Below are 25,082 nucleotides of genomic sequence, written 5' to 3'. Positions count from 1 at the left end.
GTACAATGTGCTGTACTTTTTTCCTATGGTGACAGAAATATTAGACAAGGTCAATAATTCTAGGAGTTTCTAAATTTTGTTTGTTTGTTCCTTTGGTATTCTTTAAATGTGTAAGTAGTGTTTTGTGTAATGAGTTGAAGATCCTTTTCCTCTACAGTGCTCCTGTGACAGCTCTTGGAAGTAGCTCTTTTCTTTTAAGCTGACTATCCTCTGTTTCTCCTTGTGCTTATTGTCTTCTTTTGGGAGCTGCAGGATCTCACAATGAAATGTAATGAGGAAGAAAAATCACTAAGCACAGAGGCATTTTCCAAAGTTTCACTGACCAATTTGCGTAGACCAGCAGTTCCAGATCTCTCCACAGACCTGGGGATGAACATCTTCAAAAAGGTGAGAAAACTGTAGTTTAATTTACATATGATTGAGCACCGCAATGTCCTCCAAAGTCGCAGCTGAAGGTCTATTTGGACTATATATTCATGCCATGTGTGAGATTGACATCTCTTTTCATGGGAAGTGATTCCATGTATTATTACATAGGGGATTTTATGCACATTCCAAACACAATACTGAAATCTTTATTCAAATACCTGTCCTGCTGAAACTGCATGAGAGGAGGGTACTCAAACAGTGCTGATTTTTAAGTGCTGGTTCTCAATGTAGTTCCAGCTAATGCCATGAGTTCTGCTGGTTTTACCTCATGAAGCTTTGGCTTTGCAGCCACCCAAGATACTTAACAGAGTTTTGTGGATTCTGTAAATCTAGAGAAGGTCTGAGAATGTCATACAATTATACAAGGGCATCCATCCCAGTCTAGGGCAAGACTGATGAGTTCCTTTAAATTCTCATGTGGTCCCAGAGTGCAGGTAGTTGCTGTCAGGGTAAATGGCCAAGATAAAAAAGCGGAGGGTTATACTTCAGCCACACATCTGTGTTACCTTTTTCCCTCAGATGGTAGTTTGCTATGCCTCAAAGCCTCTACCTGCTCTCATATCTGCTCCTCTTCCTCCTGCAGTTTAAGAGCCGCAAAGAGGACAGGGAGCGTGAGCGCAAAGGGTCAATTCCTTTCCACCATACTGGGAAGAAGCGTCAGCGAAGGATGGGGGTACCCTTCCTTCTTCATGAGGATCATTTGGATGTCTCACCCACTCGCAGCACTTTCTCCTTTGGCAGTTTCTCTGGAATTGGAGACGACCGGCGTGGCATTGAGAGAGGAGGATGGCAAACCACCATATTAGGTGAGATGATGTTATCTCTGCCCCAGGTTCTGTGTCATTCCTGTCCTGAGCATTCAGAGAACAGAAGCTCTTTATTTCTTCATCCATCCTATTGCCACCTTATGTCCTTGGCTCTGCAGCTTTATATACCCGTCTGTAGAAGTGGCAACTGTGCTGACAGCAAATCTTGAATGACTTGTGCTATAGCTCACTTTTCTCTGAAAACTATCAGCTTTACTGGAATAATAGCTACTGTAGCAACCTGTAGTGATGTCTGTACCACTTGAATACAATTTTCCTGAGTGACAGCAAGCATTGCACAACTGCAGCTTAAAATAGATCCAAGGAACGGTTGCATCCCCTTTTAAAGAGAAATCTCTGGAGAAGCAGCAATATAGTCATTAGGAGTATGGCAAAAAATATTCAGTGTCTTCCGCAAGTAAATGTTGGGTACAATATAAATAGGGTATTGCCTCAGATAATGAGGCTTATACTGTCTTGATATTGCAAAGATACAGTGTTTACATCTAAATATTGGCTCCTTTAAGCATCCAGATTTGTCGAACAGTGTCTAGGCATTATTTCTGTTTCACAAACTTACTCCTAATGTCATAGATTTTCATCCTGACACCCTTTCTTGGAGATGATAGGCAGCAAAGTGATTGCCTAAGGCCATGCCACACCTCCTCTTTTTCATTGGCTTAGATAGCATCATTTAGGTAAACTCTCCGTTGTAAACATGTCCCTCTTTGGCAGGATGAGCTCAACCAAGTGAATTCTTAAAGACTCGTATGTGTTTTGTCAGTGGTTAATATACAAACATCTACAGATTTGTACAGGAATAACAAACATAGTATCCAAATCCTCCTTTCCATATCTTCCATAGCTGAAGAAGTTAGTTAAATTTTGATCTCAGTGGCTTCAGATTCCTATCTTGGCTTAACCTTTTGTTCATTCTTTCTGATATCTCAGTGAAATCATGTATTTCAGATCTGATGGTCAACAGGTCTTGCCTACTTCAGAGACAGTCCCCCTCTTTCAGTAGGTTCTTTTGATTTGTATTTTATTGTATTCTGGGAGAATTTCCTTTGCCTTGGCACTCCTCAACCTAATATATATATTCCTTTTGGACAAGGGGAGAAGAAACCAAATTCCTATAACCTTCCCCAAAGGTTGGAGTCTTTCAGTGCTGACCAATCTTATTTTCCTGGAGGGTGACAATGTGCTGAGGGGAAGAGCCTTGCAGAGAGTTTGTATGTTCAATCTTCATGTCAGTGAACTCCTGCGAGGTATCCCACTATAATATTTGGTTCTGCTTCATAGGATCCTGGAAGGCCTTGACTTTTGTGGATTCCAATCCTTCAATTTCTAACCTCAGCTACTTGTCTCCTGCCTCCCAGCACCTGTCAGAGGAGTAAACTAAACATCCGCGTCTTGCCTTCACCCTAGGGAAGTTTACCAGACGGGGGAGCTCTGACACAGCGACGGAGATGGAGAGCCTGAGCGCCAGGCATTCACACTCTCACCACACGCTGGTTTCTGATCTGCCGGACCACTCAAACAGCCATGGGGAGAACACAGTCAAAGAAGGTAAATTTAACACATCAGGAAAGAAAATTTTTACTGAAATCCCAACTCCAAGAAACTGAGGAAGTGTTGCTGTTTCTATGTATGAGTATATGACTATTTTATTTATTTATTTATTTTTGTCCTACCTCTCTTAAGGGTTTTTTTTTTGTTCAGTGTAGAAATACCTTGTAAACTTTCATGTTTATCTGGTGCAGTTTATCAAAAAAATTGGCAGTCATCAACAGGGAAATGGCAGGTTTTGGTGGGGTTTTTTTGGCTTACCACAACACATCACAGACGTTTGGGCAGAACTTTAGTATTGCTACCTTGTGGTTTCATGGGGAATCTTGTGGTGTTTAATGTCCCTTCTCATTTCACTGCTGCTGGATTGTGCTGAGAATCACAGTTTTTTCTTAATTCTCCTGGTTCCAAATAGAAGCCTGGCTTTGAAATCTGCTCAAAGTGTCCCTGGGGCCCATCTGTCTTGGAGGCCCCTGCAGAAATAGCAATGCCAGTGTGAACATGATGGGAGAGATGGAAGAACCCCTGGTGGGATGAAGTCTGCTCCAGAAGGAAGAGTCTTTCTGTTAGCTAGGCAACACCACCTTTGCCAAACAATGTTAGCCCAGCAGATGAAAGCTCTTTTCTGTCAGCAGAGCTGTCTGCACCAGGGCACTTTGCTGGCACTGCTCCTACTGCCTAAACAGCGATTTTATTTTCTCCTTCATGTGTAGCGCTACTGGCAAAACCTGGTCATAGAGATTGGGCCTCACTTGTGGCAAGTGCAACCTTAAACCTTGCTGAGGGAACAGGATATCATGCACCCCACGGTGCAGAGTCTCTGCACAAGCTGTCAGGCAGCATACCTAGGAGGCTACAGATGCACTCATGTGATACCTGCTGTAGCTTTTGAGCTCTCAAAGATCCATGCTATTTTAGCACAACAAATCTGAATAGTCTGAGAGGGCATGGATTTGCGTCAGCTCTAATCCAGCATGGGTGCATCTCCTTCATCTCTGCTCTGTGTCTCCAGGGCAAAGCTCTCCTTCTGGATCGATTTTATGGAGTCTGTCTTCTTGACCTGCACTCATTCTATAGGACAGTAATCCCAGTCACTACACCAGCTTCCTAGCCAAATATTTTCTAAAAGAGAGCCATATGCAATGCTTTTTTTTCTAGTTGTACCCCAGGTACAATTGTGCAGCAACTATATGAATAATAGGACAAGTCATTAGTAGCCTATGACTTTGAATAAACCATTCTGGAGTTACAGAATAAGTACAAATATTAGGTATTCTTTTTTGTTGTTGTTGTGGGACCAACTATATCCAAGTATACCGGTCATTCATATTTTCCTGTCTTGTTGTCTACTTTCCCTGGCCAGGAGACATTTGCTAATGAACTAATTTCTTCTTGCTGACACACTGAAAAGCAGAGATGAAAAAGTAGTTGTGTCCTAGGTAGCTGCTCAAGAGGAGTCATGGGCACATGCTGCAGGCATGTATTGATATAAATGAAGAGTCCTTAGTCCTCCTTCCCTGTCTCTGTGTGTCCCATCCAGCAGTCAGCTCTATCAGTGATAATGAAATACAGATTCCACACAGGAAATATTACTTTATGCTGAGGTGAGTGGCTCCGGTGCTGGCAGGGTGGGCAGCAGAGTGCTCCAGTGTGGTGCACAGCAGTGTTTCCCGACCCGGGGTAACCTCAGGGGAGCTGACAGACCCACCTGGAGCCCACAGTTCATAGAACAGCAGCTGAAGGGACTTGGGTAGGGCCAGGAGCAATGGCGGCCAAGCCCCCCACATGTAGAAAAGAAGCCCTTGGGCAGTGCTAGTGACCAGCTGCACTGCCAACAGGGCAGGCAAACAGAGCCTGGTGCAGCGGTTTGTGCGGCAGGGCAGGTTCTAAAGCCATGTCAGCTCGATGGGAGCAATGATATCCACCCATCAGAAAGCCATGGCCTCTCTAAGCTCTGCACCCACCACAACTGATGCAGCTGCCCAGACAGAGCTCCAGTGGGAACACGCAGCCACCCAGATGCCAGGCTGCTGACCGTGCCCTGCTCTCAGCCAGTACTGGGTGGCACAGTGAGCACAGCTGTAGGAGTGCACCCGGGTAGAGGACCTCCGCTGACCGAGCTCCGGGAGGGCGTGAGTAGGTTAAGGATTATCAGGGAGAGCGACAGAGACAGAGAGTGTTCAGCATGAGTTGTACAACAATGGTGAATCCTTGACAAAAATTGGCCTGTGTGGCCAAAATTCTGCCACTACCTGAGCTAACCAATTTAAAGTTAAGCTTGGCTATGTCATGAGGTCCTTTGAGCATTGTGGACTTAGACACAACATTGCCTTTCTCACCAGTTAGTTTTGCATTTTGGAGATGGTTTAGACTGTCACAAGTACTATTAGGAACACACTGCTCCATTCTTTTCAACTGGCGTGATGAAATATTTCAAACTGGTGTGACTTAGAAAGCTCTTCCAAATTGGTGCTGCTGTTACCCTATGTTCCGTCCTGCATCCAGCTGCAGTGTCCTTCCTTTTTTCCCTTGCAGGGTCTGTACTGCTTTTAAGACCAGGCACTGGACCAATACAGGGAGCAAAGCTAGCCAAAATCTAATCCCCCTCTTGGATTAGCTTTAGGCTGGCTGAGCTCCCTGATCTACTTAGCTGCCCAGTTGACTGAGATCAGCTTAAACTGCCATGGAACTGTACTGCTACAGCAAGCTTGGGATAGTTCTAATTTACACTGGCTTAAAGGAAGAAATGAATCTATACTTTCATCCCTGTACCCATCATAGGAATTACAAACCTGTATTGTCTTTCGTCATTACAAACTGCATTAAGAGCAGCTCCCTTCTTGTAAACAAGTGCAGTCTCAGTTTTCCATTTCATAACTCTAGAGATGGAAATTTACAGGAAGCCATTTCCCTCCCTGCAGTGCGGTCCCAGATCTCTACCATCACTGTGGCGACCTTCAACACTACCCTGGCCTCATTCAATGTGGGCTACGCTGACTTCTTCAGTGAGCACATGAGGAAGCTTTGCAACCAGGTGCCCATCCCTGAGATGCCCCATGAGCCACTCGCATGTGCCAACCTCCCGCGGAGCCTGACAGACTCCTGCATCAATTACAGTTGCTTGGAGGATACGGATCACATTGATGGAACCAACAACTTTGTCCACAAGAACGGCATGCTGGATCTCTCGGTAATTGGCAAGGAATGAGGAAAGCCAGGTCCCTCTTCTGTCAATATAGCTGTACCATTGAGATCAGGGGTTTGATGGGCTTTTCCTCCACCTCTTTATATGACTTCTCTCAGCAGTGCGTAAAGGTCAGTCAGATACATTTGTGCATATCATAAAAGTCTTCTCTGAGATACTGCAACTCCTATTACTCCTTGCAAGAAGCGCATGTGCATGTGGAATGCACACATCCAATCGGAAGTGATACTATGTAATGGCTGTGTTCCTGGGGCATGCACCAAGTTCCCTATAAAATAGAATAAAGCTGAATAGCACCTTTGTAGTGGCACCTTAAAACTCACCTTTTCTGCATTCCCCTTAATGACTTGGCAGGTCCTGGTGTGCTGAAGCAGAGCTCTCAGGCTCACAGATGTCATCTCATGGTTTCCTTTTCTGCCTGACTGTGCCCGGCCTGTGGTTTCCTGTCTTACACTTAGATTGTAGGCTCTTGGGGCTGAGGGTTGTGTGTACTTCATTCTGAGTTTGTACTGTGCCTGCTATGATGAGTCTCTGGTCTTTGACTAGAATTTCCAGGCACTAAATAGTTTTAGGAGAGAAAATAAGTCTGACTTTAAATACAATGTTTGAATCTCCCAGGTGGTCCTGAAGGCTGTTTACTTGGTCCTGAACCATGACATCAGTTCCCGGATTTGCGATGTGGCACTGAACATTGTGGAGTGCTTACTTCAGCTTGGTGTGGTGCCCTGTGTAGAGAAGGCTCGGCGGAAGAGTGAGAACAAAGAAAATGAGGCCCCTGAAAAGAGACCAAGTGAAGGATCTTTCCAGCTCAAAGGGGCTGCTTCTAGTAGTTCAGCTTGTGGATTTGGGCCTCCTCCAGTTAGTGGAGCTGGAGATGGAGAAGAAGGAGGTGGTGGAAGTGGTGGAGGAGGTGGAGGTGGAAGTGAAGGAGGTGGTGGTGGAGGAGGAGGAGGGCCATATGAGAAGAATGACAAGAACCAAGAAAAGGTTTGTCTTGCTTCCCTTTATACAATTTCTGAATGTACTGTAAGATCTGTTAAGATTGAGTATGCATGTGTGTGCAACTGTCCTTCTGTTTTCTCTTTTTTTTCACCACAATGACGAATTAATTTGTTTTGCTCTGGTACTTTGGAGTTCCACTGAGGAAACATGATTGGGAATTCAAGCACTGTAACTACTCCAACAAAGCAACTGCCAAAAGCAGAGTTTGTGAGCCTTGCATCGACATTTTGAATATCTTGTCAAAGTGCCTGAAACCTCAATCACAATGATTCTTTTCAGGTTCATTATTCATAACTTACAAGAAAAAACAGAATCCAGTGTGTGAGCACAGTTTCTTTTCTTTGATCACCAGAAATCATGAATTTTTCAGTATTGCTATGAGAACTGGCCAAGAGATGCTGTTGCTGATCTCCAAAGTTGCTATTCATACTAGCATAATACGTAAGACATTCTTAAAAGATGCTTGTTTTTCTGCTCAAGCAAGTCAGCTCTTGGTTTTTCAGGCAGAAATTTTTGAAGTGCTGAATGGTATTCACAGTAGCATGTAGGGGGCTTTGCATTTATAGCATGACTTTTTTAGGTGAGCTGAAAGGGAAGGGGCTGGTCCCTAAACTTGAAAAATAATTGGAGGTAACATTTCAAGAGTAACTCATGAGTAATGGAGTGTCTGAGAGGATAAATGGACAACAATTTGTTAAAAGTACAATGCTAACAGAACGCCAGTAGTTGTGCCGGGGTTTCACACCATCTTCCCCTCTGTGACCCTCAGGATGAAGGCCCATCTGTCAGCACCCATAGGCTGGCACTCACAATGCTGATCAAAATTGTTAAGTCCCTGGGTTGTGCCTATGGTTGTGGAGAAGGACACCGAGGGCTCTCTGGAGATCGCCTGAGACACCAGGTATTCCGGGAGAATGTAAGAGAATTAAAGCTCATTAAAGCGTCTCCTTTGTACTTTCGACATGTGCTGCTGAGATTGCTGTCTGCCCCCTCTGTAGCTTTTTCTGTATTGACAGTAAATGTGTTGCTCTTTGCCCCAGCTCACAGACTGTGTTGCAGCCCAGCTGTAGCAGATTTTCAGCTATGGTGTTACCTTCCAGCCCTGGGGCTTGCTAAGAGCACACCTGAGGCTCAGGGTGCTTCTGACCACCCCAATGGATAAGTTGTCTGGGAAGGGACAAATATATGGGAGCAATTCCCCTGTGTGAGCTGGTGTAAGTAATTTTTCACCTTGTTGGTACCCCAACAGAGTATGCTGTTTACAAGAGATGCAGCTATCTTGGGTTGCATATCTGAATCCAGAAGTCCAAGGTTATGTCCACCTTTCCTAATGGTGATTATGACTGGTTGCTGCTGGGCTGCTCCCTTGGCTCCTGATAGTTGGAGTGCACTGTACTTGCAGGCATTTTAGTGTGCTGCAAGGAAGCAGAAGACTCATGCCCTGTCGAAGGGCAGGGTGGATGGTCACCGTTGATAGCTTACATTTTTTGGTTCTGACCAAGTTGAAGCAGTGGAAAGTGCCCAGGATGTAGACCAGACACCTGATTTCACCTGGAAGAGTTTGACCTCCTGAGATTAGTCCAATGCCCTGTCAAATGGGACCCTTTCAAAGGCTGTCTCCAGCACATGCCCCCTCCTCACCTGTGTTTGCAGCAGGGAGCATTTCTGATGACTGTAATGAGTATTTACACTGTGCCCATCCTCAGCGTGGGTGGGAGCCAGGTGCTTTGGTTAGCCTGAGCCATGCCAACAGAGCTATGATTTGGTTCTGCAATCTGAGCTACATGGCTCAGAGATGGTTTGGCTGCCTCTGTATCATGCAGCATTCTTCTGTTAGCTAAACTTCTGGGTACTGAGGAGGCTGCAGCAGTAACATTTGTTGGGGACACAGTGGGACAAGATGGGGTAAGAGAGTCTCAGTGGTAACAGTGGAAGGGTTCTGCACACAGCAGTGGTTGAACATACGCCATATTCATCAAAACTGTGAGTTAGGCTTTTATGTTGTGTTGTAGCTGAGCCAGCAAAACATTTAGGCCTATACATAACATTAAGCATAAATGAGTAGGTCTCTTGGAGCCAAGGTCCTTATCAGACTCATTGAACTGAGGTTTTTACAGTAAGAGATTTTCCTACGTGTCAAAGTTTGCTGCATTTCCTGTGCATTTGTCTGGCCAAACTGCTTTGCATGCACCATCTGTGTTGACTGCATGGACAATCATGTCTGAGTTTACTGGAAAATTAAGCACCCTATTGTAGGTAGCAGAGGAGTTCATGTTTCCCATAGAGCTGATATTTCAGATTCTCTTTGCATGGGGTGGATACTTTTATGATAAGAAGTTGACAATTAATAGCTTTTAAATAAAACTCTAATGTTTTGCATGATATAAACTGGTCACTGGGTGTAGGTGCATCAGATGGGTTGGATCTGAGCTAGAGGCTGAAAATCAGATGCCTCAGGCTAAGAACCTGTTTCACCAAGGCAGTAAGCCTTGACTGAAGTGGTACGTTGCTACTTCATTCATATTCAGTGAGATTTTACCTTGGGCTTGGGGCGAGGAGGACAAACCTTGAGACATGGCTGGCAGTGACTTCACCGCCACCTCCAAACAGTGGCACCCATACTAGTGCACTGTCTCCTTGTGCTGAATTTCTTGTTGGCTTCAGAGGTGAACCTGTATAATGTTAGAGGACCCGAACCTTCTGACTCCTAGGGGAGGTTGCCTTAGACAGCACAGCAGAGCACTGGCTAAGCATGAGCAAAAAATACTTTGTTCCTGTTAGCAAAACTTGAACATGTACTTTGATGTGATGTGATTTGGTGGATATCATTGCAGGCTCAGAACTGCCTCACAAAGCTGTACAAACTGGATAAGATGCAGTTCCGGCAGACCATGAGGGATTATGTGAACAGGGATTCTCTCAATAATGTGGTGGATTTCCTACATGCTTTACTGGGTTTCTGCATGGAGCCAGTCACTGACAGTAAGTATAGACGGCATCAGAAATTCTCACATGAATATTCCTAAACTATACCATCGGAAAGAAGCCACGCTCTTTCATTTTCCTTTAAAAAAAGAAAAAAAAAAAACAACTGTGAATTAATATACTCAAATTACACAGAGCATATCCTCAGCCAGTGTGGGTCAGGGAAGTTGAATCTCTTCTGATTTGACTCATCTAGCAATCTTGTATCACCCAGTGCACCTAAAATTGAAGGTCTCTCTTTTGATTCATCCTACCTGTTGTTCATGGCTCTTCAACGAAAATGTTTTCATTCAACTCTGCCTCAGGCAGGAAGTTTTCTGCTTCATGACATGACCAGGCGCCAGCTGGAATGGCCTGTTTAATCCAGGGTTTATTCTGAATGGAGATATAATTGAGCATTAAAATCTTCTGTGGTGCCTCCAGTGAGGCAGTAAATAGCAAGACCAGATTGAATGAACAAGAACATGAACACGCAGATGCGCATGCCTGCAGTTGCAAGCATGTGTGCATGTGTGTCTGTGTAGGCATTTATGTTTTCTTTTTTTAAGTTAGGAAAATTATTCCGGGTGCTATTAGAATTACCAAACGATTATGCTTGGTCACTGCATGCAACAACAGTTAACAATGACTGTGTACAGAGCAGGACTAGTTCCTCTGAAGCACTTGGAGAGTCTGACTATATTAGCCTACCTCTGATCCCAGGCATTTCAGAAAAAGCATCAAAAATACTATATCACAGGATTTTGTGAAGAATATGCCCGTAGGAAGTTTCCCCAGGTATTCGTCAATTATTGACTGGCTTATGCTTTGAAACATGACAGCTCATACAGCTTTTGAAAGTCTTTCCTGTCACCTAATGAAACTGGGATACTTCTTTTTATTCATATAAATGTAATTCTTTTTTGACTCTCTAAGAGCTTGGTCTTCTTATGCACCTTGCAAGAACAGCATTCCTATAGTTCAGATTTTCTTTTCTTTCCATGGGTGTTGTCACTTTGCAGTTTAATCAAGCATTTGTGGTCCTTTAGAACAGTAAATAGAAAAGCTGGAGATATTGTTCAAATGTTATGCCTTATTCTGTACAGCTCTAAATGAGAGATATGTATAAAAGGAGGCCAGAATGGTCCTGATCTTTACAATCCTTTTTCGTACTACAACTATTTCTGGGAAGATTTCATCCTTCTCATTTATTTTACCCTTCCCTTCTGCTTTATTTGTGTTGGTTTAGGATTGCAAGAACTGAGCATAAGCTATTAGGTGGGGACTTGCCATTGTCTTACATATCTGAATCCCTTTACACATGTCTTTAAGCCATCTTTTTAAACTGTTCCTAACAAGGGGGTTTTCTTCTACTTGAATTTTACAGACAAAGCTGGATTTGGGAATAACTTTACCACAGTTGACAACAAGTCTACAGCCCAGAGTGTAGAAGGGATTATTGTGAGTGCCATGTTCAAGTCATTGATCACTCGCTGTGCTTCCACTACACATGAGCTGCACAGCCCGGAAAACCTGGTAAGCACTTGATTTCATGTTAACAAAGTTACTTTTTCACTTGAGTGTCACCAGTGAGACTTTACAGTGAAGAATTAATTTGGTTTAGCCAAATCCCTTGGGTTTAGCAAGCTATACAGTCACAGTTAAAACATGATATAAATTTGATACCCTCCTTGCATGCCTGCCTTGGAACCAGGGGAGTTATTCAGGGTAAAAGTTGTTGACTCTGAATTGCATTTTCCTCTCTGTTCAAGCAGCTTCTGCATTTTTTTTGGTGGTTTGTTGTTGGGGTTTTTTTCCCAAATGGATTAGTAGTTTAGTCTGCAGCAAGGGATTGATGAACAAGACTACAGCCAGCATGAATCAACTTTCAGCAAAGTTAAAGCCAGTTTAGTTGGTTAAGGACATGGCCCACCTGTGACAGAGTATGTGAGTTACTGAACTGCAGTTTGGTAGGCCTTCCCAAGGGTTAGACAAACATTCCATTTACCAACACCTGGAGGAAAGTAAGATGCTGCTCGTTGCTGCCGATGTGCTGTTTCCCCAGAGCAGTCAGTAGAATGGATGACATGAGCTCTCTTCTTCCAAATTGGTGCAGAATCTAGCAGCTAATTTCAAACCACCTCCTTTATTATCAGAAATTAGGATTTGTCATGGAAGCAACCAAGAAGCGCTCTTGTGCTCCATCCTTATGGCAGAGCTGCAGAGGAACTGAAGTCCAGTTAAAGGGACAGTAATTCTCTGTGAGGGGAAGGGAGAGGGAGAAGAAAAACACAGTAACCTCTTAAACCAGCAGAGTTGTCTGCCTATGCCAAAGTCCTCTTGTTCTTATAGATATTCCTTCTTTGGAATGTTTCTCAGCAGTGATTAAGTGTTGGGATACAGAAAAACATGCACCATTGTGGATCTAGATTAGGATCACGAAGTATACATTTTCCGTGTCAACTATATGTCTTTCTGGACTCAATTTTCCTTAATGTGTAAGGTGAAACTTATCTTGAAGTGGAGCACCATTAATTGTGCCTGTATGGAGGACATGGTATACAGAGTATATATGAGGATTTCCTGGTGTTGGATCACTCTTTAATGTCAATCTTGTGTTTCAATATCTTATGAAAAAAAAAGCCTTAATCAGTATACAGATCCAATTATTTGTCTGTTTGGGTTTTTTTTGTTGAAGGCGGGGAAATTTGGAATAATGCAAGATCTTTCAGAAAAGTTCACAGATCAAAAATCAGGTCTGGTAAAATTGTTCCCTCCATCCCCTTGCCCTCAGATATAGAGGTGGTTTGTCATATCAGATGTGTATGAATGTTCAGCACTAAAAAGAGCCTTGAGTGTAGGAGTAGGCTGGGGAATGAGTGAGTCATTCCTCTCTCTTCCCGTGATGTAAGGCTCTAAAATAATTAAGAAAAATCCCAAGACACCCACTGGTTTTGAAACAAAACATGCAATTTTTTTGCACTCTACTCCCCTCCCCTCCACCACCCCCAGCTTTTTCATGCCTTTTAAGATTATGGGCTAGATGAAAGGAATAAAATAGGCTTTAAGTCATCTTTGCAGCTCCCTCATCTTTCAGCTGTTTTAGCCTCTGATACCTCTACATCTGCTGTAGTCCATTACAGAGCATGTTCCATAACAGTAATGCTCCTCATTGTCTGCTTCTTCTGAGTGCACTAAATGGAGTTTCCACATTTTGATCCCAGCCAGAAAACCCAAACCCTGTACACAGAGAGTATATCACACAACAGCCAAAGGAAGTAATGGCCTGCTCTGAAGTACCTTAGAAACTGTTGATTCTCACTGCTTCTTCACAAACAACAGACTGAATTCTTTCATTTTCATGATGTCTTGCTACTCAGGGCTTGTACTGCGATATCCGACAGCTGGTCCAGTTTATCAAGGAGGCTCATGGGAATGTATTTCGCAGAGTGGCACTCAGCGCCCTCTTAGACAGTGCTGAAAAGCTAATACCAGGGAAAAAAACAGAGGAAACGGAGCAAGAACCAAAACCTTCTGGGAGCAAAAGGTGGGTGTCTAGGAGGGAGAAGGCAAATGACTGACTTGCATATGGCTATATGACTACATGAATTGAACACAAATGTAGAAAGGTTTGTGTGTTTTTTCTTGATAGCATATTCAGTTCCTGATGTACAGAATCGTATTGTGGCAGCAGTCTCCTTTAAATTTTAATGAACTGAGACAATAATAGATTTGCAGCAAAAAGTGTTATTCCTCATGTACAAGGAAACACTGGGAGAAAGAAAGGTTAAGAGAAGTAAGAAGCATAGTGTCAGTCCCAAAACACGCATCACATCCTTAATGTTGTTTATCTGACAAGTAAACTCATGTATGCAAAACAAGTCCCAGAAGAAATCTAATCCTGACATGCTTCTTTATCAAAGATACATTTTCTCTGGTGCTTTGAGACTTGTCATATTAAAATGTTGGGAAGGATTAAGAAAGTTGAAAAACTCCTAAACACCTTGGCTTTGCTTCTAAGCGCTGCTGCCTTTTTCATGAATTATATGTATAGAGACAGTAAGTTCTCAAAGAGGGGGTACAACTCTAAGGGTGCTTTGTTGCTCAGCAGCACTGGTTTCCATGTCTTGTAGCTGTGTGATGACCATGAGATGGGCCATCCATTTGCTTTAGCTGATGATTTATATTGTCTGTATAGGTCTGAGGTGGGAAGTGTCATCATTGACAAAGGCCAGGCATCAGCTGCCCCTGATGAATGCCGTAGTTACGTCTCGAGCCGCCCAATGCAGACTCCAGAACAGTAAGTAAATAATGATTTTTTTTTCATGTGTTATTGCCAGCAGCTTTCTTCTAGGATTAGTACAAACGGGCAGGAAAGCAAGGACTTATCTCTTTGGATGGTACAATAAATGCATTGACTGTCTGTTCAGGAGCTGCTGATAACATCCGGATAATGCCTATTAACAATGCTGCCAGCAGGACCCACCCTGATTTTGATGGGGTACTACCAGAGATTTTCAAAAGACAGTGCAATAGATTTGTCAATACCACATACTACCATAGCCACGAATAGTGTTAATTCCTCAGAGATGTCATCAGAGATGTTCTCCATGCTTTGTTTGTACTTCTGGGGAATGATTCTATTAATTTTCAGCTTCCAAGTTGTTGCTAAGGGTCATTAATCCTTTACTGCCTCACAACAGCCAGCCCATTCCTGACCTATCTTGGGCATGTAGTCTCCAAAGACTGTTGCATTTCCCTTATCAGCAGAGGTTCTTTACCAGTTTTCTTAATGAGCAAATCAACCTGCTGTTAGGCATCACACGTTTGAAGTCTCTGTTGTCCAAAGAATTCTGCCATTTAATATTGAAGTAAATTTAATCAATACTCTTAAGAATTTTAGAAGATTTCATAAGTGGTGACTAGTCTCTAAGTAACTTTGGACAAGTCATTTAACTTCTCCAGGCCTCTGAATAGTCCTCTGTCTTGTTAAAGTGCTTTGAGATACACTGCTTGAAGACCGTGCTTGCACAAGGGCCCAGAGCTCTGTATTAGGTATTCTTCTGCATTAACTGAGCCTGCAAAGTCTCACTGTTGCTGAGACTGCAAGGATAACACAAAGCCCTTTATTGCTCTGCAGAACTGCAGCAAGCTGCTCTGCTCTGAGCCCTGCCACAGCCATGGGAGATCTTAAGTGTATAGCAGATTTGCTGTCCCCATTCCAATACATTAATGAGAACTGTGACTCCAGCATCTTCAGAAATGGCTACCGTGATGTTCAAAAGCTCTCCAGTACACACGCTTGTAGAAAACAGCAATGTAGTCCTATCAACATAGGTCATTTTGACCTAAAGAAGATGATTTCTTTTTCACATGTAGGAACTAAAAATTGGAATGGACTGTTCTGTGGACAAGCTCCTTAGGGTAGAAAAGATGGTTATTTTGTGCCTTGAACAATACTGAGCATGTTGTCAAACTTGATTATGTCCCACTGAGAAAAGTATGTTTGGAATTCAAAGTGAAACAACTTCAAATAATAGAGAGGTTAGGAGGGGGCTGCGGGAGGGAGGCCTCATTTCCCTGAGCATCCAAACTTCACTGAAATGCAGTTCACACTCTGCATCCCCTTTCTTCGAGTGATGAGCAAATCCAAGGGGCTGTTCTGGGACGCAAGGACTTCTGGCGGAAGATGTTCAAGTCACAGAGTGCAGCGAGTGATACCAGTAGTCAGTCTGAGCAGGACACATCCGAGTGCACCACTGCACACTCTGGGACCACCACAGACCGGCGTTCCCGCTCCCGTTCCCGACGAATCTCCCTTCGAAAGAAACTCAAACTCCCCATAGGTAAATGTATGTTTCTTCCTATTCTATACAAATATTGCATGTGCAGAGAAACACAGATAGATATGTGTCTTAAGAAATATTGCAACACAGTTCCTTATTGTCCAAGTATATCGTATGTTCTCCCAAGGAAAGCTGGGAAATGCTGCTCTCTCTGTTTTACAGATGGGGAGCTGAGGCAAAAGGAAATGTAAGCAATTTGCCAAAGATAACAGAGGATATCTGTGGCAAAATAGAATATTGAATCTGTGTCTCCAAAGTAGTAGGCTAGTACCTTAATCTCACAGGCGTCGTTCCTCTCTACAGAAGAGAAATATTCCAAATAGTGTTTGATAGACAAAGAATATATCCTTCACAAGTCCCAGGACCTAGCCTTGCATGGTAAATACATGTAACATGAAAAGGTTGCCTCCACCTTTCCTCCTGTTTTCCCATGTCCTAGCATGGCCACTTTGGAGAAATACGGTGCAATTGCTAATAAATAGGTTCTGCTTGGAAGCATTTTCAGAATTGTCCTGAGTGGCTTATTCTGCAACAGGGAACTGGCTGAAGCGCTCCTCCCTCTCTGGCCTGGCTGATGGGGTAGAAGATCTCCTAGATATCAGCTCTGTTGACCGCCTCTCTTTCATCAGGCAAAGTTCCAAGGTAAATGTGTCAGGCTGGATTGCAGAGAGCTTGGAAGGACAGGATCTGGCTGGTTTTAGGTGTCCAAGGAAACATTCTATTCAATGTGGACACTGCAGCCAATGAGACTCGGTCACAGAAGCCTTCAGAGTAGAGTGCTATGGGAATTTGATAATGGACTTGTGCAGCTCACGGTGAAGACTAGGTTAAACCTACACTGTATTTGTCAGTCTGCCTTGGTTCACTGAGAAATGCAGGCTCTGTCAACACACTTAAGTTTTAATTGTTGGTCACACTTGTCCTTCCTTCTTTGTGCCCTTACAGCCTCTTGCGAAAGACCAATCACTTAAGCAGAAAGTTTAAAAGACGAAGTGTTTCAGCGTACGTAAATGTGTGCAGACCCACTTGTGTTGCTATGGTGATCCGCCGTGTTACAGCTTTTCTGTAGATGCTTTATGCCTAAGCGAGGAAGACCAAGAGATAGCGGTATGGCACAGCCTGACCCGGCCCTCTGTCTTTGCACAGGTGAAGTTCACCAGCGCAGTGAAGCTGTCAGAAGGAGGGGGGCCAGGAGGTGGCCTGGACAATGGGCGAGATGAAGAGGAGAATTTCTTCAAGCGTCTTGGTAAATGGCGCACCTGCCGAAGACACCCATCCAAGCTTCATCACACAGAAGAAAAAGATGGTTAGAAATCAGGGTTCTCGTCTCCTTTTTCCTTTCCTTTTAACTTTTTTTTTTTAAAAAAATGTTTCTTTCTGTATTTTACCCCTTTCCCTTTTTTCATGTTTTCTCCATAGTTTTTGTATCCATTCTAGCCTTCTCCAACTTTTTTAGTCTTTGCAACTGTTTTCTTTCCCTTTCTTCTTTCTTTTGTTTTGGTTTAGAAAAACTGTAGTAAAGACAATTTTTTAAAAAAGCAAGACTATCCAAATAAATTACGCAAGTACAACATTTGGGCTTTTTAAACCAATTTGAATTTGATCAATACACTTGAAAAATTAATGCTTGCTTCAAAGCACTTATTCAGTTCAAAATTAGGTGTGTAAATCTTTCATTGCCTAATATGACAATGGGTGTTCCATCAGTTTTTTGTTTGTTTTGGTTTTTTTTTTTTTCCCAATTTGTGACCATTTGACAGTTTTAGCAAAGATCGGCACAGAAATGGAAAACCCTGCACAAACCTTGTTATAATTATCTCTTTTCTTCTGTGTTTGCATGTCTAGTGTCTGCATACCATTTGTTAGGGATGCTGTCCCTTTTTCTTAGCACACAACATAACACCACCACCACTTTTCCTTTCCACAGAAGTATATTTAATTGCAATGTATTTTCAAAATCAGCAATGCTTGAAAAGTGCCTTTATGAATAATACAAGGTCATCATATACTCTGTCTTAAAATGTCATGCAGGCATTCATATGCTCATGTCCTCAGCTCAGAGCTCATCCTTGCTGTCAGGGAGACAACCTTATATCTTGAAGTTATGTTACTGTTTTTTCAAGAAAACACAACCTGACTCCCAAAAACACACAAAAAGTAGATTTTCTTTTTCATCATGATTTCTGTAGCATTATGTCTTTTATTTTCTAACATTATATTTTGACACTGCGTTCTATGTATTTCACCATCATCTGTCCCAGACCTGCAGTATAATGCATGTAAGGCATGTTCAGGCAAGTGACACTAGCAAAGGATGAGCATATCTTGCCAGTGTAAACTGGTCATCATTCTACCACTGCAGAAACACTGGTGGTGGTTTTCAACTAGCTCCTAGGTAGAATGTATCATTCCTTTAGCAGGAGAATACATCAGCTCAGAAGTCTGTTATAGCTTGGTAGCTGAATACCCCCAGGATGGAAGGAACTGCATTGTTTTCTTCATCACATACTTTGTGCTGAAGTAGGTGTGAAATACTTCCACCATATTTTCTCTCAGCTCTTGCTGGGAACAAGTAACTGAGGGCAGTCAGATTTTTATAGACTGCCACAGATGTTTCTACAGTGGTCATGTGAGATGTTCTTCGTATTTTCTTGTAGGAATTTTTTTTTTCCATCTTGCTAATGCTGGTTTTATGCCACTGTGAGTCTGCTTCTGCCTTGAGTGCCCATATTCTTGTTTCAATGGCACAGATTTAGTCGTGGCCCTGTGAGCATCAAAAGCTTTGTTCAGTATGTGTGGCACATCTTGTATGTATACAAAACTCAGATGACACACTAGTATTGGATTTTTGAACTTTGGAAGTTTTGTCCGTACTTCAGCCTTCTGTGAGTAACATCAGAATTTATGTAATTAATGAGGGGAACTTGAAACATCTTTTACCTGCCTGTGAGAGAAGAGATGTACGTGACACATGCTTGATTTTGACATAAGCATGTGCTAGAGATGCCATAATAAAAGTGATGCAATGGGTTAAAGACAGAGAGACCTTTGCATGTTAGTATGAGAAACAAGCAAATTGTCTAGTGATGGTGATGAGGAGGACTGGGCTATTGCCTGATCGTTAATTGAAGCGAAAGGAGGGTATTTAAGGTTTCTAAGGCAGCGTGTGACAGTTAAGGAAGTTGTATCACCACGTCCACACGGATCTCTGGTATGCAATGAAAGCCACATATCACTAGCAAAAATAGTAGAGTACTTGTACACGCCTGTGTGTGCATGCACTTGCATGTGTGCAGTGACATTGACGTGAGGCCTTTTCAGTGTAGGACGGTTTATAACACAGAACAGCAACATTACTGACAGCCTTCAAATTTCCAGTGCTTCCGTATCTTCCACGAAGGTCAGCAGGTTTTATGTGCTTATGGAGAAGAGAATAAAAGCCTGTTGTAGGTGGTTGGGCATGCTATTAAATCCGTTAGGGTCTGACCCCAAAGCTGGTTTTGCCTTCTCATTCTTGTCATTCATGATGCTATGCCATTACTTTGCTCATGCTTTTCACATGTGGTGTTTCCTCTTGTGTTTTTGGGTTTTGTAACATAGTAAACCAAACTGACAGAGAGATGAGAAATACATTACAGTAAAAAACAATAACGTAAAACAATTTGTCATATCATTTATGGATTGCGATCTTCATTGTATCATCTAGACCACTGGAAATTCTGTGTTGGATATGTAAGTAAGAGTGTGTGTGTATATCTGTATGTGTGCGTATGTATACATATATATATGCACATTAATATATGCACATTGATGCATAACAAAATGTTGTTTTTTATGATCTTTTTATGTATACTAAGAACAAAGTACATACATAGAAGTAAGTTACAGTATGTTTACATGAGACCCTTAACATTCCATTGGGCACTTACTGAAGACATTGTGAGTGACCGCAGAAGTTGCCAGGGTGTCCAAGGCACAACAGCACAGATGAACCACATCACATGCTTGCTCTAACCGGTGATCTCACGTTCACACACGAAGTAACTGTGGGGGCAGGAGCTTGGACGTCCATTGTCCCCCTATGTTAGGAATGGTCTCTGCTCTCTGTATGAGATTTTCTCCAGGGCTGAGTTATGTTAACATTAAGCCAGTGAGGGTTCCCGTGATTACAGCAAGGCTACTCCAGGATGGGCATAGTGGAGGACAGTCACCAGCTACCTCTGAAGGATTCTCTTGTAATGCTTCAACAAAGTGCAAGGCTGGAACTGCAAAGGGCAGCAAAGTGATAGACTTAGGTAGTACCGCTGAACCCAGATAGACAAAACCTCTGCTAGATCTTTATAGCAGGGGTTAGGGAGATGCCTTAGGCATGCCTTTCTGGGTCAGAAAGTCAGGTTTCTGTTCTTTACCTCATACAGGCCCAGCCCTAACAGGGCTCTGAATAGGAAACACTAGTTTATACCTCAAATGAGTTAGTGTTACAACAGCCATAGCAGGAAGGCTCAGATAGTATGCTACAGGCTATAAGGAAACAGGAGCTGGAAGAAAAGAGTATTTGTGCCCGCTCATTTATGTGATTGTTTTGCCTGTTCTTTCTACTTTGTTTGTTTGTTTGTGCCATTTTGATGAAATATTTCCCAATATAGGAACATTTTGTTTACTGGAAAACTATGTACAGCTTCACAGAAGAGAGAAAAGCCACAGGTGTCATAAAGAATCCCTTAAATTTGATATACCTCTGTCTTCAGGGGAAATTTGAAGATCTACATTGTCATTTTCTGTTGTGACTATTGTTTGTGGTGCATAAGTGCTTTCCAAGTAATTCTAGGGAATGCGATCTCAAAGGAACTTAGATTTTCAGCCATTCTTTTTTCCTGAGGAAGGAGAAGTCACAAAGTCCTATAGAGCTGACATTTTGCTTCCAGTCTTTCAGATCCATGTTTAAAGCCCATCTTGAATTCTCTACTTGGTGTTCTCTTCTTCAGATATTTATCCTTCAGTATTCTGTAAACTTCTATACTTTCACATGTAAACAGGGAGAGTATTATAGATAAAGACAAAAAGCACAGAGCTGACTATTCTTGTTTTGACCTGAAAATACTTTCCTGATTTTTCATATATGTCTTTCTACCCCTCTCTCAGCTCTCGGTAATGACTGCGTAATGATCTTCTGCATTCGGAAGTGTCCATTCCAATCTGCATTGGGATTAGTTCATTTATCATGTGAACTCTATACCTGGAGTTTAAAATTGTGCTTGAAGGAAACCTTGGAGTGGGGTGCTAGCTTCATTTCAAAAGGAACTCTTATTAGGGAGCTTTCCATCCCAAAGAGTGCAAGACACTTCAAGAGAGAGAGGCTGGAATGATGATGATACTTCGTTGTTGAGTCCAGTCTCACTTTGGGTGTTTTGGTAATTGTGGAAGATGTATGCCTGAAAAAAAGGACAGTACTTGACTTCCACAGAGAACATTTCTGATATTTGGTACTGATTTTTGTCTCTTAGTAGATGATATATTACTAAATTGATACATGAGAAATAAGGTTTTTGCATGCCTCACTTTAAGGTAAACTTTGAGGCAATAGAGAAGTAAGCTAGGAGATTATTCAGGAAAAACAGTAAGCAAGATTATATGCATTAAAGAGGTGGGGAGGAAAGGCCATATCTTGGTTCACCTATGTTGAAATAGGTCCTGGGCTTTGACAAGGAGTATATGGTGGAATTGTTTTGGGCAGACATCAGTATGACCAAGGCCAGAATCTAGCTTGCTGCACGTCTGTTTCACAGAAGTCATTAATATTGTAAAAATGCCCCTGTTATCTTCAAGATAGCACGTCAAGGCGAGCAAGGGGTTTAGACTGTATTCATCAGGATTTTTGTTCCACTTTTTTTGTTGGTGAGAAACTGTGTTCCCTTCTCCCCACCCCTCCCTGCATCCCCTCTGTACTTTCTACCTCTTTAGGTTGCCATAGCTTTGATGATCACTTGACCTCCAACCAAGAAGGAGGAAAACCCAAGAACGTTGTGAACCTGGGAGCAATCCGTCAAGGCATGAAGCGCTTTCAGTTTCTCCTGAACTGCTGTGAACCAGGCACTATCCCCGATGCCTCCATTTTGGCAGCAGCCCTAGATCTTGTAAGTCATTTGTTGGTGTATTTTTACCTGCTGAGTGAGATCATGTTCATATGTGGTGGTCTGTTGTCATTCACTAATTCTGTTCATGCCTGCACAGAAAGCAGGTAAAGCGTCACAGCAATGCCAACTGGTGGTGTTGTTATTAGGTGGAGTTTTGGCAGCTATGACTGGATGAGTATGCAGACAGAATGGATCTTTTTTTATTACATGGATCCCCAGAACTATACTATTGCCAGCATAAAGCATTTATTGTAAGACTTCAAATTTTGCTTATAGCCATTCTGCTTCTGCCTCTAGTGTCAATAATAACCTACAGAGTAAGGATTGAAGACTGGATAGCTACTTGGAGAGGCACAGGAATTCCACTCAGGAGTTCTGACAGAGATATAAATATATTGGGCAACATTGAACTATTAGTCACCAGAGCCAGTCAGTGGAAAAAACTTCAAATGTCAGAGTGTGCATGCTTTTAAATGCAGTTATTGTTAATTTGCAGATACAAATCATAGACGTGATACGATTCAGGCCCTCCTTCCTGACACCAAGTGTCTCTTCTGTATCTCCCTCCTTCTTTTCCTTGCAGCTGCTGTTTTTTTAACAGTTCCTTGATTTCTAAAACAGTGTCCTTTAGCCTGTGGTTCACAGGCCAGTGGGGCTCTGTGAGGTGCTTATGTGACAAGCACAAGAGCGTGACAAATATGAAAAGCTATGAAAAGCCAGCCAATGATTAGTAACTTCTCCGCACAGTGCTCTTCTGCTTCCTTCCGTAAGCATTTGGATGTCTACAAACTGAAAAAGATTGAAAGCCTGTGTTCATAGAGCACCCATACGTTCTCTATCCCTTTGTCTTCCCACTCCCCACCTCTTGCCTCTCTGAATGTCATGTCATTTATGCTTATATTCGGTTTATTTGCTCTCTGCTGGAGAGGCCAGGCTCATGGACTCTCCTGTTCTGCTAGTGCTGTGCCCTGAGCTGTGCTGCCTTTCCGCTGCATAGTTGTAGGGACGATACACTCTGTGCACCACTCCTTTATACCTTCTTCTTAACCTTGCATCCTTAAGCTGCAGGTTCAAGCAAGTCTGCATTAATATTGGCCCAAAGTCACTGTTGCTATCAGTTCACATCTCGCTCTACCATTTGGACTGGTCTGTGTTCATCTTCCAGTAGACAGGTATTTTCTTCACTACTTCCCACTCTTCCTGTTGGAGATCGTTGTCCCTCTGGCTGGAAGCTATGGAAGCAGTGGCTGATAGGGAAGCCTGTCCTGTGCTCTCACAGTCAGAAGTGGTTCCTAGCAGTCAGGGTTGCAGTGAGCTCAGAAGGTGGGTTGAGGAGATAGTCACTCCTACCAGGTGTGCTGCACAGAGAGAACTTGGTTATTTAAGGCTGCCAAGCTGCCGCCCCATTGCAAATTTTAAACTAAACAGGAAACATAAGGTGTATGGGCAGGAAGGAGCTTATTGCTGAAAAGTATGTCATTAAGATGCTTCTGGGCATGTGCTACTCTGTGTACTAATAAATCAGATGATAAAATAGGGGTTTGAAAATTATGTCCTATTGCCTGTAACCCTCTTGTTTATTTTATAAATTTGCCTAACGCTTAAGCTACAGACCAGCTTACTCTGTGCCCATGTATGAAGTTAACTGAAAACTACCAATCAGAGTGAACTGTTGAAGATGTCTGTTCCGACTTCCAGAGCTGGCTTTTACAAAATGGAGTCTTGACTCTCTTTCCTATCTGCTTAATGATTCAGAAGGCTTTGGTATCAGAGTTTCTAGAAGGTCTGCAGCTAAAGATGAAAGAAGCCTTGCTCTAATTACAGACTTGGGAGACTCCTTACAAGTGTCTGCTCAGCTGGCATTTTGTCTACAAAGTATTGGAGATATAGGAAAGTCAAGAAGTCACATGCAATGCAGATTTCAAAAGATGACAGCTTGTCATCTCACTGTATTGCTTAATAACAATGTATGTTGTTATGGAAATTTCCCATATTTTATGTCAACAGAGCATACCCAACAGAAAACATTCTGGTTTTTCAACTTCTGGTTTTGGGCTTTTGAAGTAATAGTTTGAATCAGGTTTCATACAAGTTAAAATCTTGAGTAATTTTATCCTTTAAAAAATGAAAGACAAACAGCTCTGGTTTCAGTTCTTTCATAAACATTTTGAGCATGCTTTTTCATGCAGATTTTCAGTATTCCATTCTTATACCAACTTCAAGATCTTTGATCAGCCTGGATGTTTATACAGGTTTGCCACAATGATTTAGAGAAATTAGAACTGTGAAACAAAGGCTGATGAATCCTTACAGCGGTAGTGATTTATTTATATGTTAAAATGAGTGTTGCTTTAGGTTTAGAAACTACGTAGTTAACATATTTTCCTAGAAATAGCATCCATCCTTGACTGAATTTTATAAAACTACAATCAATTTACGGCTTTGTAAACATTCAGTGACAATTGATAATATATTGCAGACAGCTTTATCCTTACGGTGCCAGCTTAAATTCAGACTTGGCAATAATAAAGTTGATTTCACTTCCCTTCTTACGAAACTTTGGAGGTTGATAGGCAAGTAATATGATATTTCAGTCTGTGGTCAAGTTTCTGCAGAGGGTTCCCAATAAACTGTCTAGCACTGGATAAAGATGTTACCTAAGTATCCCAATTAGACTAGTGTAAATGACTCAGGTCGGGAAACAGAAACTAAATTGACCAATTTAGCAATGTGTGAAACCTATCACCTTTAAATACCTCCAGTAAGATGTGTGAGCTGCTCTGTTCTAACACGTTCTCTTATCCTTGCTGAAATGCCATAATGGCACTGCTTTATGGCAGGGTCATGTTTGAGAGGACCTACTAAATATTGGGATGGCAGAAGCAAAGTCTAAAGTGCACAAATACTTGCCAGTATCCTGACTCCATGTCACTCAGGGTCTTAGGCAGGCTCTGTTGTTCCCATGTCCCTGTTTCCGTACCAGAAATATTGTCTATAGGATGTCTTATGACCTGGAAGGAAACCAGATATTACTCCAAACAAGTTCCCAAAGTAGAGGATTGGAAACGGAAACAAAGACCTGTGTCATGGATTGTACTTGACCGTTTTGAGATGTAATCAGAGATTG

General features: G+C 42.4%; 1 protein-coding gene across 1 annotated transcript in view; it reads left to right on the top strand.

Moving 5' to 3' along the window:
* The window catches only part of UNC80 (unc-80 homolog, NALCN channel complex subunit), a 129,877-nt gene that overhangs the window by 23,438 nt on the left and 81,357 nt on the right, over positions 1–25,082 (top strand). Inside the window, exons 9-22 of the mRNA XM_055811761.1 lie at positions 253–387; positions 1,013–1,235; positions 2,664–2,804; positions 5,726–5,994; positions 6,628–6,996; positions 7,781–7,912; positions 9,846–9,993; positions 11,363–11,511; positions 13,356–13,522; positions 14,174–14,275; positions 15,613–15,821; positions 16,357–16,463; positions 16,968–17,127; positions 21,783–21,955. Coding sequence (XP_055667736.1) covers positions 253–387; positions 1,013–1,235; positions 2,664–2,804; positions 5,726–5,994; positions 6,628–6,996; positions 7,781–7,912; positions 9,846–9,993; positions 11,363–11,511; positions 13,356–13,522; positions 14,174–14,275; positions 15,613–15,821; positions 16,357–16,463; positions 16,968–17,127; positions 21,783–21,955 — 2,484 coding nt within the window. The remainder of the gene's footprint in view (positions 1–252; positions 388–1,012; positions 1,236–2,663; positions 2,805–5,725; positions 5,995–6,627; positions 6,997–7,780; positions 7,913–9,845; positions 9,994–11,362; positions 11,512–13,355; positions 13,523–14,173; positions 14,276–15,612; positions 15,822–16,356; positions 16,464–16,967; positions 17,128–21,782; positions 21,956–25,082) is intronic.

The sequence above is a fragment of the Falco peregrinus genome, chromosome 8 (genome assembly GCF_023634155.1).
Source record: "Falco peregrinus isolate bFalPer1 chromosome 8, bFalPer1.pri, whole genome shotgun sequence".
Classification (NCBI taxonomy): Eukaryota; Metazoa; Chordata; class Aves; order Falconiformes; family Falconidae; genus Falco; species Falco peregrinus.
The sequence above is the reverse complement of the archived record's forward strand: the minus strand, read 5'-3'. Positions and strand labels throughout refer to the sequence as shown.